At 44.4% G+C, this 13,666-nt stretch overlaps 1 protein-coding gene across 1 annotated transcript; it reads left to right on the plus strand.

The window, feature by feature from the left end:
• The first annotated feature begins 3,435 nt into the window (after positions 1 to 3,435).
• On the plus strand, positions 3,436 to 12,957 carry LOC101527533 (E3 ubiquitin-protein ligase Midline-1-like). The gene is made up of 10 exons (XM_036493487.2): positions 3,436 to 4,092; positions 5,027 to 5,122; positions 5,213 to 5,320; positions 6,076 to 6,224; positions 6,350 to 6,477; positions 10,855 to 10,992; positions 11,373 to 11,528; positions 11,976 to 12,168; positions 12,540 to 12,675; positions 12,763 to 12,957. Exons 1-10 carry the CDS (start codon positions 3,436 to 3,438, stop codon positions 12,955 to 12,957), a joined length of 1,956 nt encoding a protein of 651 aa, XP_036349380.2.
• Positions 12,958 to 13,666: the final 709 nt, after the last annotated feature.

The raw sequence follows: 13,666 nt of genomic DNA on the forward strand, positions 1-13,666 counted from the left end.
ATTAAAAGCTCGAACATACCATCAGCAAAAATTTACATCATTATGGAATTAATTGACATAGTAATGAGTAGCCAATATGTTAAAAGTAAATGCGAGTTCCTAGCCACCTTTTGTGACCACCTCATTGACATTTCAATTTTAGTTTATACACAACATACAACATTCATAACATAACATGTTATACATAACATCATATCATCTTAAATTAAGGCAAACATGTGGTATTTAACCTTTTGGGATTGGCTCATTTCCCTTAGCATTATGGTTTCCAGTTTGGCCCATTTGGCCACAAAGAACTGCATTTTGTTTTTTTTAATAGCTGAGTAGTATTCCATGCAGTAGATGAACCATAGCTTCCTTATCCAATCCTCTGTTGATGGGCATTTTGGCTGCTTCCATGTTTTTGCAATTACTGATTGTGCTGCTATGAACATAGGAGTGCATGTTGGTTTCTCATAAAACAATTGTTCTGGACCCCTATCCTGTTACTGAGAGCCCTGTCTTCTTTCTGGGACCCTCGTCCTCTACTGGGACCCTCGTCCTCTACTGGGACCCTCGTCCTCTCTCTGGGACCCCGTCCCATTACTGGGACCCGCATCCTCTACTGGGACCCTCCTCTTCTTACTGGGACACCCATTCTCTTACTGGGACTCTTGTCCTCTTGCTGGCACCCCGTCCCCTTACTCAGACCCTCATCCTCTTACTGAGACCCTCATTCCATTACTGGGACCCCCGTCCTCTTACTGGGACCCCCGTCTCTGACTGGGACCCTCATCTTCTTGAGACCCTCGTTCTCCCTGGGATGCCTGTCCTCTCACTGGGTCCCCCATCCTCTTACTGGGACCCTCCTCCTGTTACTGGGACACTCATCTTCTTATTGTGACCCTCATCACCTTACTGGGACCCTCGTCCTCTTACAGGGACCCTAGAGGCCACCCGTTGGCTAATGCCTTTTTATTAATTGACAGAATTGTTTAAGCGTTTGCATTAACGGCTTCTATGCTGATTCTCGTGGTTCTTACAAAAAATGTGCAATTGCCTGTTTTCTTTTTTATGATGATTAATAAAAATTTTTATTGTCTTTTCAACAATTTTCATGTTTATTTTTAAGCATTTTTATGATTTGATCACCTGTTTTTATTATATCGGGTTTATTTTTACATTCATTAGTAAAAATCTAGTAAAATATTAGTAGTAATATTACTATGTTTTTTTATTAAGTTTCACCTATTTTTATTTAGTTTTTATTTTATTTTTGTTTCAATTTATTCTTAAAATTATTTGTAACAAATCAATGAAATATTCTTATTATTACTATTACTACTAATTATTTCTATATTTTTAACCTATTTTTAGTATATCCCGTTAATTTTTATCATTAGTGAAAATCCAAAAGACATTATTTGTATTTTTATTATCATAATTTAATTATGATTATATTATCATGAACAATATTGCTATTTTATTTTTATTAAAAATTTCACCAATTTTCATTATATAGAATTTATTTTTTACTTATTAGGAAAAATCCAATAAAATATTATTATTTACTTTCCTTATTTTTTTTTACTAATTTTACTAATTTTTTTTACTAATTTTACTAATTTTTATTATACCAGCTTTATTTCTAAAATCATTAGTAGCAGTTAAATAAAATATATTTTTTTAAAAATTTATTTATTTTTATTACAAAGTCAGATGTACAGAGTGGAGGAGAGACAGAGAGGAAGATCTTCCGTCCAATGATTCACTCCCCAAGTGACCACAACGGCCGGTGCTGCGCCGATCCGAAGATCCGAAGCCAGGAACCTCTTTCCACGCGGGTGCAAGGTCCCAAGGCTTTGGGCCATCCTCAACTGCTTTCCCAGGCCACAAGCAGGGAGCTGGATGGGAACTGGAGCAGCCGGGATTAGAACCGGTTCCCATATGGGCTCCCAGGGTGGGTTCAAGGTGAGGACTCTACCGGCTAGGTTAAGCCGCCGGGCCCTAAAATGCAGTATTTTTCCAAGTATTATTATTTATTTTTTCTGTTATTATTTTTGCCTACTTTGATTATATCGAGTTGATTTTTTATAATCATTAGTAACTATCAAGTGAAATTTTATTCGCACATTATAATTCAACAATCCAATAAAATACTATGACTATTACTGTTAATATTTTTATTATCTTTTCACCTATTTTATTATATCGGATTTATTTTAACAATTGTTACTAAGAATCCAATAAAATATTCTTATTATTAGTTTTATTATTTATTATTTTTATTGTCTTTTCACCTATTTAACTGTATAGCATTTTTTGTCATTATAATAAAAATTCAGTAAAATATTCTTATTAGTGGTAGTAGTTATTGTCTTTAATATTTTTAAATATTTTTAATATATCGGATCATTTTTATAATTATTAGTAATGATCAAATGAAATACTGCGATTGTTATTAAAATTTTCATTATTTTTTCACCTATTTTCAGTATGTCGAAGGTGTTTTTAAGATTATTAGTAACAAACCAATAAAATATTCTTATTATTCGTTATTATCTTTTCATCTATTTTTATTGTATTGCACTTATTTTTGTCATTATTAGTAAAAATGCAATAAAATAATTTATTATTTTATTAGTTTATGATATTAATATTTATTATTTGTATAAGTTTTCGTCTACTTCTATTCCGTCGGATTGTTATAATTATGAGCAACAATGAAATGAAATACAACGATTATTAGTATTATTGTTTAATATTTTTATTGTCTTCACATATTTTTATTATATCGCATTTATTTTTATCGTTATTAGGAACAATCCCATAAAATTCCGTCCGCAAAAACCAATATCAGTGCGACAAAAAAATAAAAATAAATAAAAATAAAACAAAATAAAAATACACTCCGTTCTGGGGGTCGCTGCCACGTGACGTCACGCGAGCGACCCGCCGCCATCTTGTCACTGGGGATCGAGTGGGCGACGTCACCGCGCGCGACGCCCGTTCCCGAGGGTGGGGATGGAACGACACCGAGCCGCACCTGGTGCTGCTGTCGATTAGTCGTTTGATCTGGTCCTTGTTCGTTTCTCTCTTTGTCGCCGGGCAAGGAGCGCGCACGCCATCTTGTGTGTCGGGGACGTCCCCGCGATGCCGCCATCTTGTGTGAGGGCAGATGGTGGCCATCTAGTGTATTGTCAACGACGTCACTCAGGCGCCATCTCGTCGATCGTGCGGCCGCCATCTTGTCTATGGGCAACCGGTTCTCACTGTCACCATCTTGCTTTTGGTTGGCTGGTTGTCAGAGCAGCCATTTTCTCTTTGGGCAACGACGCCTCTTCATCGCCATCTTGTTTCCTGGCGGTCGCGTGGACGCTGCGTCCTCCCTCTTGTACGTCATGACGCGCGGCCCCGCCCCCCGGCATGCGTGCGTGCGGCGGCGGGCGGCAGACCATGGCGGCAGCGGTGGGAGACCCGGATGCCGCGTTCGCGGAGGCGCCCGAGGCCGGAGGCGAGGACACGGCGGAGGAGGAGGAGGAGGAGGATGACCCGGATGGTGATCCCGGCGGCGACCCGGATGGCGACCCCGCGGTGCCCTGCCAGCGCGGCCTGGGCGCCCAGCGTTCCACATGCGCGGCCGGCCCCGCCCCCGGCCAGTCGACCCCGCCCACGACCGCAGGCCCCTCCCCTCACCTGATAACCCCGCCCATAACCGCAGGTCACGCACCCCGCCTGCTGAACCCGCCCTCGACCGCAGGCCACGCACCCCGCCTGTTATCTCCGCCCACGGGCTTTTCTGGCCCCATTTGCCGCCTGCTGTGCCCGCCCACAAAAGCAGGCCACGCCCACGAGCAGCTAAGAGACCACGCCCATCGCCTGCTGTCCCTGCAACAGGCCTCAGGGCACGCCCCCCGTCTCCTGGCTCCGCCCACAACCACCAACCACGCCCCCCGCCTGCTGGTTCCACCCCCGTCCGCCCGCCACGCCTCCTCTGGCCCTGAGCGCCCCCCCTCAGGCGCAGACCACGCCCCTTCCAGCCCCGACCACGCCCACGTGAACTTCCCCCTGGTCTGTGTTGCCTCCATCACAGAGTGTGCCCAGGCAGGAAGGGTGAGTGATCTGGTGTCTGGTATCGGTCAACTATCGGGTATTGATTGGTTATTGGTTATCGATTGGTTATCAATTATCGTTAATTGGCCAGTTATTGCTTGGTTATCGGGCACTCATCAGGTGTCAGGTATTGATCAGTTATTGGATACTGATTGGCTATTGATCGCGTCTTCATTGCTTATCAGTGACTGAACTTTACCCATTGCTTATCGTCACTGATCGGTTATTAATTTTTGGTTATCGATCTGTTGTGTGTTATTGATTGGCGATTGATCAGTTGTTTGTTTTGATCAGTTATTGAGTATTGGTCAGTTATTGCCTATTGCTTGGCTACCGATTGGTTCTCGTCCATCAATCAGGAATGAATTGCTTATATTTATGGATAGGTTATTTGTTATTGACCCGTTACTAGTCCATCGATTGCTTATTGGGTATCGATCATTCCAGTTCCTCATTTCTTCTTGGCAGTTAACGTAGTATTGATCGTCTGTGCCTAAGCAGGTGTCGATCTGGTATCAGTCATTGATCCATTACCGGTCACTGATCAGTTATTGCTTTCCTGTCGCCTGTTGATCTGATCTTGGTTGCTGATCAGCGATTCAGCAGGTATTGAGCTGGTATCAGTCCTTCATCCGTTATTTGTCATTGATCAGTTGTCGGTTATTAATCAGTTATCGCCAATTGGTTATTGAGCAGTCATCAATCAGCTATTCACTATTGATCAGTTATCTGTTATTCATCAGTTATTGGGTATTAATCAGTTATCTGTTGCTGATCGGTTGTTCTTGGATATTGATTGGGCATTGGCTATTGGTCAGTATCAGTCATCGATCAGGTACCGGTCACTGATCAGTTATTGTGTATTGATCAGCTATTGGTTATTGATCAGTTATCGGTTATCAATCATCCGCCAAACCCTCCCTGTGTGCCGCAGCTCGAGCTGGAGAACAGCCTGGGGCAGCTGGGCCGGCGTCGCGCGGAACTGGAGGCACAACTGGCGAAGCTGACGCAGACGAGCCATGACGTGGAGGTCAGAGGGCAGGGCTGGATATCGGGGTCAGTGGGGTCGGAGGGTGCAGGGTCAGCTAGGGTCGTCCGGAATGTTCTCTCTCCCCTGCAGGAGAGCGCGTCGCGCCAGGAGGCCAAGCTGGTGGAGGAGTGTGAGCTGCTCGTGCGCGTCATCCAGCAGCGCCGCCAGGCCATCAGCACCAAGATCCAGGAGGGCAAGGTGCACTTCCTGTCGGGGGGACAGACACTTCTTGTGGGGAGACAGGCATTTCATATGGGGGAACAGGCACTCCCTATGGCTGTCATTCCTTCCTGTGGAGTGATTGGCACTTCCTTTTAGGGCATGGCCATTTCCTGTGGGGGAGAAAACACTTCCTATAGGGGCAGGGACATTTCCTGTGGGGGAGCATGCACTTTCTGTAGGGGAACAGGAACTTCCTGTGTGGGAACAGGAACTTCCTGTAGGGGTAAAGGTACTTGTTTTGGGAAACAGGCACTTCCTGTGTTGTAGCAGGCACTTCCTGTAGGGAAATAGGCACATCCTGGCGGGAACAGGCACTTCCTGTGTGGGTGGATGTGTTTCCACTAGGGGTGTGGTGACATCCCTTTGGGGCCTGGTCACTTCCTCTGGTGTTGGGACACTTCCTGTGGTGGGAGCAGCTGCTTCCTGTCTGCAGTGGGTCACACGCTGACTTCCTGGCTGCCTGTTTCCTGTTCCCGACTTCCTGTCCCCACTTCCCGTGGCTCCTGATTTCCCATCTCTGACTTCATCCCCCACTTTGCACATGTGACTTCCTGTCCACTCCCATGTCCTCTCCCTGATTTCTTGTCTCTGAACTCCTCTCCCATTTCCCTGACTTCCTCTCCATCCCCACTTCCTGTCCTTGACTTTCTGTCCCTCCCTACTTCCTGTCCCTGACTTCCTGTCCGTCTCCCTGACTTCCTGTCCACCCCGCTCCCCGTCCCTGCTTCCAGGCCCTACGTCTGAGCCGTCTGGCCCAGCTCGTCTCGCAGCTCAAGCAGAGCCTTGAGCGCTCAGCGTCCCTCGCGGCCCAGGCCGAGCTCGCACTGCGTGAGACTGACCCCGCCCGCTTCCTGCAGACTGCGCGTGAGCTGGCCGAGCGGTGTGTGGGGGTGACGTCACCATGGGCTAGGGAGGAAGTGACGTCACGGGGAGGGCGGAAGTGACGTCACAGGCTGTCAGGGATGGGCAGGGAGTGACGTCACACCTGCCGTGCCCTCCCTGCAGTGTCTCCATGGCCACGGCGTCCTCCCCAGTGCTGCTCCCCGCCGGCCCCACCCCTGATGCCTTTGACTCCCTCGCCTTCGACTTCTCGCGGGAGAAGGAGCTGCTGGCGGCGCTGGACGTCCTCACGGGTGGGTGAGCCTCCAGGACCTTCAGGAACATTCCGGGACCTTCTGCGGCCTCCCGGCCTCCTGTCCTTCTATCTCATTCCAGAACAGTCAATCGATCAGTAATCATCAATAAATATCAAAATTATAATTTAAGCAATTGATAAGTCAGATATATAAAAATAATAATAATTAAATTATTTTAAAATCATAAATAACATGAATTAAAATATCAATATAATGATGGAAATGTTAACTAATCAGTGTTCTAATAAATATCTAAAAAATGATTTAAGGGTTAAATGATAAGCCAATGTAAAGAAATCGTTAAATACGTAAATGATGATTTTAATAAAAATTGAAGAAATAATTAAACTCCTAAATAGTGATTTGAATATTAATAAATACTACGAATAATAGTTAAATAATCTAAACATTGAGTGATGAGAAATAATATAAATAAATACAAATAATAGATAAATATCCAATATAAATATGGGCAAATATCTAAATCATTAAGAATCAACAAATAAATTGAAGTTGAAATAAATTAATATCAAAATAATGATTTAAACATTAAGAAATATGAAGAAATAATTAAATACCTAAATGATTTCAAGATGAAAAAATAAGCTAAATAATTGGAATTTCTTATAATTTTTTCGAGCTTTTATTTATTTTATTATGTTTATTTTTTTGGTCCTATTCTGTATTAGATCGGACTTTCCTTGTTCAAATTTACTAATATTGATGTTTGATTATTTTCTAATATTTTATATTTTTAATTTCGTATTTAAACTCTCTCAAGTTTTTTAAAACTTTATTCAACTTTCTAGTCGTCTCCTGACATGACTTTATTCTATTTTATATTTTATATATTTTTTATATATATTCTTTTTTTATTATTGATTACATTGCATTATGTGACAGTTTTATAGGCACTGGGATTCCCCCTGCTCCTCCCCACCTCCTCCCCCCATGGTGGATTCCTCCACCTTGTTGCATTACCACAGTACAAATTCAGTTCAGATTCTTTCATTGCAAGCATCAACCAAGCATAAAGTCCAGCATCTTATTGTCCAGATAAGTTCAACGGTTCTTAGGGAGACCATCTCTGGTCTGAGGGTAGAGCCAGCAGAATATCATCCCAATCAATTAAAAGCCCCAACATTACATCAGTAACAACTTATAACGTTATGGAATTAGTTGACATGGTATTGAGTAACCAATATATTAAAAGAGAAAAAAAAAAAAGAAATGCGAGTTCTGAACCACATCCTGTGACTTCTACATTGACATTTCAATTATTAGTTTGTACACAACCAGGTTCTATACACATTAAAATGGCTATAAATTACTATTCAGCTGTCTCATGTCTAATTTAATTTCAGTATTTAGCAGTTCATAGCATTGAAGCATGATTTTGCTGAACCTGGCTGTTTTTCAGGTAGTCTAACTCTGTAACTCTAATAAGACATATGTCAACAGTTTAGGTGAACAGTTTTAGGAGGGGTGTGCAGAGAAATCTTCAATACCACAGTGAGGAGTGACTAATCTTTGTGTCCCACTCAGTGAGTTTCAAGTACATCCCCGCTGACCGTTTCCTGTCTGTTTCTAAGCTTGCTTATGATCTACATCTACATCAAAGAATTGTAAAACCTAATATACGTGTAAGGCCCTATGCTACTCGGAAATGGGGAGGGAGAGCAGAGAAATCTTATTTCACCCTAGATGGTGTGAGGAAGACGGGAAGTATAACCTATCAGGATCATAACTGGTAACTCATAGACAACAGACTCGAATCAGCATTAGACAATAGCAAAACTACAAAGGCATGTGGGGGGAATCAGGAGCAATCCTAACAACCTCTTAACAGGAGGTCATACGCATAGAGCAGGGGGGACCCCAGAGTGGAGTAGGTGGACAAGAGGAGACTTGTATCCCAACCCTGAAGACACCCGGATCCTCACCAAGGACTATCAGTACGAGCGTCAAGGACTACATCCCAAGGAGACCATGGGAAAATGGTGTGCCTTCGGAGGCCAAGAACTCTGAGGTCATCCACTCCCACTTGAATCAACCATATGGGATGGAAGAAGCCCAAGTCCTGCCTTGCAGGATCCGAGGTCATCGGAACGACAGGATCCCTGAGCGGTCCGCAGAAACAGAAGAACAGTAAACTTCCTTAGGGACTAGCGAGAGGAGCTTTCTCTGGTCCTTGCCTGGTTCCAACCTTGGATCCCCACCCTCTCTTGCAATGACCATCAGGATCGCTTCAGAAACCCCTCAAGACAAACAAACAAAAAAAAAACTAGAATATATTCTATTCTATATTTTCTATATTCTTTGATCTTTTTATATTTATTAAAGATTTCTCATAAATATTATAGATATTTTTAATATTTTATTTTTCTGACACTTTATGTTAAACCTTTTTATCTTCTATTAGATGTTATTAGACATTATTAGAGTTTGTTAGGTTTTATTAAACGTTGTTAGACTTTATTAGATTTTATAAGAGTTTATTAGGTATTATTAGGTGTTATTAGGCGTTATGTGATTTTCTGTTCAATGACACGTCATGCGTCGTCTATTTAGTGGAATAATAAAATAATGAGAGGCAGTAACTGGTATTAGGCCAATATTCAAGCTCCATCTGGCTCTATTAAGTGATTATTATTATTACAGGCTAATAACATCCATCACATATATATCAATATATTATATAATTAATTATATAATGTATTAGATCTAATCTGTTCCCTATCAAGATTCCATAATTTGTAACGTTTATGACGTCATATGTGTTAATATCGTGTCATTAACATCCCATTAAATTAAAAATTGCTAATAATTACTTTCTGATTAAATTAATATTGAATTAAATTCCCATTAAATTAATATCAGTTTAACTTCCTATTAAATTGACTTCGTATTAAACTAATATTTAATTTATTTTTGATTAAATTAATATTAACTTCGTATTGACTTTAAATTTAATTCCTGTTAAAACAACTTTCTATTTATTAACTTCCTATCAAATCAAAAATTCCTAGTAATTCTGACTAAATTAACTTCCTATTAATTTAGCATTAAATTAACCTCGTATCGAATTAATATTAAATTAACTTCCCATTAAGTTTATTAGTTTATTAATATTCCAATTATCTTCCTCTGACTGATGTTCCCCTGAAAACGACCTGCCTGCTTATCTTCTCAGTAACGATTTTTAATATTTCTTCATGTCTATATTCATTATAATAATCAATTATTGCCTCTTATTAGATTATTTTTGAAATTGTATTTTTCCATGAATCGATCTTCGTGTTTAATTAACTGTACTGCGAATTATTAGGTTAATAATTAATTTGTTATCTGCCTAGTGTTTAATTTCTTGGTGATTTGATTTCCTCAATTAAATAATTAATTAATTATTAGTCATTATTCCTATTATCTCCATATGAACTGACCTTCGTTCCTTCTTTTGAATTGATCTTGAAGATCGGTTAGCCATCCTAAGGCTCATTTATTAAGTGCTAATAATAATAATAATCATAATGGTCAGTGACTAAATTCTAATAAAAATTATTAAGTAATGATTAGGTGCTGTTGAGAATAATAACGAGGGCCGTTTTATCGTAGTATTCAATTGTTCATGCTAATAATATTAATGTTATATTCTTAATATTAATAATAGTGTCAGTAATAATGTAATATAATACAGTATATAATAATGAAATTAATAAAAACATTAACAATCATTAATAAATAATAATGATAAAGTTCCTGTCATTCTATTAATCAATGATTAAATGCCAATAATAATAATGACAGTTTCATCGTCATGAGCAATTATTCGGTGCTAATAATGATAGTTATCATTGATAAGCAATTTTAACTGATAATAACTGATAATATAATAATAATTACTAATAATTATATTAAGAACATATTAATAATTATTGATAATAAAATATTCAGTGGTGGTAATAAGGTTCTTATCATGAGAAGCAATTATTAATTGCTGATAATAATAAAATTAAATGATAATAATTAGTGATTATAATTGATTTGCATTAATTTCTGTCATTGATTTTATAGAAAAAGCATGCGAATGACAGAAGTGATACCTCTTCTCTCGTTATGTTTTTCTTGCATGATTTATGCATAACTATGCAGATGTGCTTCATTATGTCAGGCTGACCTTCTGTCTCTCTCTTTCCCTGACCCTGTGATGACCACGTGATGACCTCATGCCTGGCCTGACCCCATGATGACCTCACGCCTGCTCTGACCCCGTGCTGACATCACGCCTGCCTGTACCATACACTGACTCCCGTGATGATCCCGCGATGACCCTGTGATGACTTCACGCCTGCCCTGACCTCACGCTGACCCCAGTGCCCGCCCCGCCCCGCCTGCGCCCCGAGCTCTGCACGGCGTCCCACGACACGGTGACGCTGCATTGGGCCTGTGACGATGCTGCTCGCGTCGTGTCCTACGAGCTGCGCTACGGCCTCACTGACGCGGGTGCCGGGGGTGAGACAGGACCTCCAACTCCCAACCCCACCCTGACCCCTTCCCAGTCCTCCAGGCAGAACCTTCTGGAACAAAAATCAGAAGAAAATTAGAAACCATGATGTTCCGGAAGGCTCTGCAAAAAACAAAAAGAAAATAGAAAAAAATTACGACGTTCCAGAACAATCCGGAACAAAAATCAGGAAAAAAAAAAAATCCATGATTTTCAGTAACAAAAAAAAAAGGAAAAAAAAATGAAAACAGAAAAAATCCCTCACGTTCCAGAATGTTCTGGCCTGGCCACGCCCCTCCATGAGACTCCATCCCTTCCTGGGGTCCAGACCCCACCCTTTTCCCCTGCCTGTGACCCTGCCCCTGCCCTGACACCGCCCCTCCTGCAGGCCCCGCCCCTGACGCCTGGCTGCTCGTCCCCGACGTCCGTCAGACGAGCTTCACCGTCCACGGGCTGCAGGCTGGCAGCCGCTATGCCTTCCGGGTGCGTGCACTCAACCCGGCCGGCGGGCGCGATGGCGAGACGGCCCGGCTGCGCACGCACAGTGAGCGGGGTCAGGGGTTGTGGGGTCACGGGGTCACAGGGGGTCACAGGGGGTCACATGGGGTCACGGGATCACCATGCCCAACCCAGCCAGCAGGCACGATGGTGAGACGGTCGGAGGTCACGAGGGTCACCAGGAAGGCTGGGAGTGTACAGGGTCCCAGGGTCACCGGAAGGGAGGGCAGGGGTCACCGGAAGGGAGGGCGGGGGTCACGGGGTCACAGTGATGTCCTGGGGTGAAGTCAGGGGTCACACTGACCACTGTGACCTTTGAGGTCACAGTCATGTCATGGGTGGGTTTGCAGGTCAGGGGTCACGGTGACATCATGGTTGGTGCACCTGGGGTCACAGTGCGTCGGAGGTCAGTTGGTCACACCACCAACCACCCTGATGACGTCACTAACAGCCCAATGACGTCAGTGACATCCCAAATGATGCCTCCGTCCAGGCCAGCCCTTCAAGCTTGACCCTGAGTCAGCGCACAGGAAGCTGCGCGTGTCACGTGACCAGCTGACGGTGGAGCCAGTGTCGTCATCGTGGCGAGGCCACGCCCCCCAGTGGGCGGCTCCCGGTGTGGCTGGAAACGTCGTCCTGGACAGCGGGCGGCACTACTGGGAGGTCCTGCTGAGCGCGGGTGCCTGGTGAGCCACTTCCTGTGAGAGTGTGGGCACTTCCTGAGGGGGAGTGGGAAATTCCAGTGAACTATCATATGACTTCCTGTGTCACTTCACACTAGGGGCATGCTCATTTCCTGTCCATTTCCATTTGCCTCCCTGTGATTTCCTTTCTGAAGACTTACTGGTCCTTCCACTTCCTGCGTCACTTCCCATAATCTGACTTCCTGTCCACTCCATGCGACTTCCTGTCTCACTTCCTGTCCATTCCTGCGACTTCCTGTCCATTCCCTGTGGCTTCCTGTCCATTGCCGTGACTTCCTGTTGGCGTGTGTCAATTCCTTCTCCACACGCTGACTTCCTGTCCGTCCCTGTCTCTCTTCCCCTCTCTCCTGCAGGTACGCAGTTGGACTCGCCTACACATCGGCACCTCCCCAGGAATGGGCCGGGCTCGGCGCGGCGTCGTGGGCGCTGCTGCGGCGGGCGGGCGCATGGGTTGCGCGGCATGCGGGGCGCGAGTGGGCACCAGAGGCCGTGTCTGGGTCACGAGTGGAGTCACAGGGGTCGCGAGGGTCACGGGTGGGTTCACAGGGGTCACGGGGGTCACGGGCGGGGTCACAGGGGTTGCGGAGGCTCGGTGTCCTCCTGGACTTCGAGGCAGGGTCGCTTGCCTTCTTTGATGGCTCGGCCCGCCTCCACGTCTTCCGAGTCACCGCCTTTGTGCAGCCCGTCCGCCCGACCTTCGCCCTCGACGCCCGGCCGCTCAGTGTCCGCACTGGGCTCCCGGTGCCTGAGCACGCTGACCATACCCCCTGACTTCAGGACACACCCTGTGCCGTCATGGTTCACATCCCTGACGCTTACCACGCCTGGTGACCATGGTCACGCCCACACCCTGGTGATATCACAGGCCATGCCTACACAGCAACACCAGCAGCCTCTGCCCGTCCCTCTCCCCGGCCATGCCCCTTTGGCCTCCAACATCGAGCACTGTGGACCCCGTGCCCTCGTTAGTGTAGGCCACGCATACTTCACCTCCTCCCCTCAGGCTTGTTAGCCACGCCCCTCATTAGCATGTGCTCATAGGTCCACACCTCCACTTCCATTTCCCTGCACTCTAATTACCTTAAGCCCTGCTTCTCGTGACCCATGGAGGGTTTGTTGGCCACGCCCCTCATTAGCACTCAGTCTCCCGGTCCTCTGATTTCACCTTCATCACCTCATTAGCATAGGCCCCGTGCCCAGTCTACCCCCATCTCATTAGCATCCAGGAGGTCTCGCCCCCACACACAGGGTTTCCCAGCTTCCCCTGCGGCTCCGGGATTTTTTCCTAATTTTTTATAGATTTTTGTAGTTTTTTCCGAGTTTTTTTGCAAAAAGAAACTAAAAAGAAGCCTCGGTTTCATCTCGATCTGCGGCGTCCCATACAAGTGGGCCTCATTAGCATACGCATGCTTGGCAGTTATGCAAATGAGCAGTACGTGACCTGGCATCAGGGTCCAATGGCAGGAGGATTTGCATACAA

Source organism: Ochotona princeps, chromosome 12, assembly GCF_030435755.1.
Source record: "Ochotona princeps isolate mOchPri1 chromosome 12, mOchPri1.hap1, whole genome shotgun sequence".
Taxonomy (NCBI): domain Eukaryota; kingdom Metazoa; phylum Chordata; class Mammalia; order Lagomorpha; family Ochotonidae; genus Ochotona; species Ochotona princeps.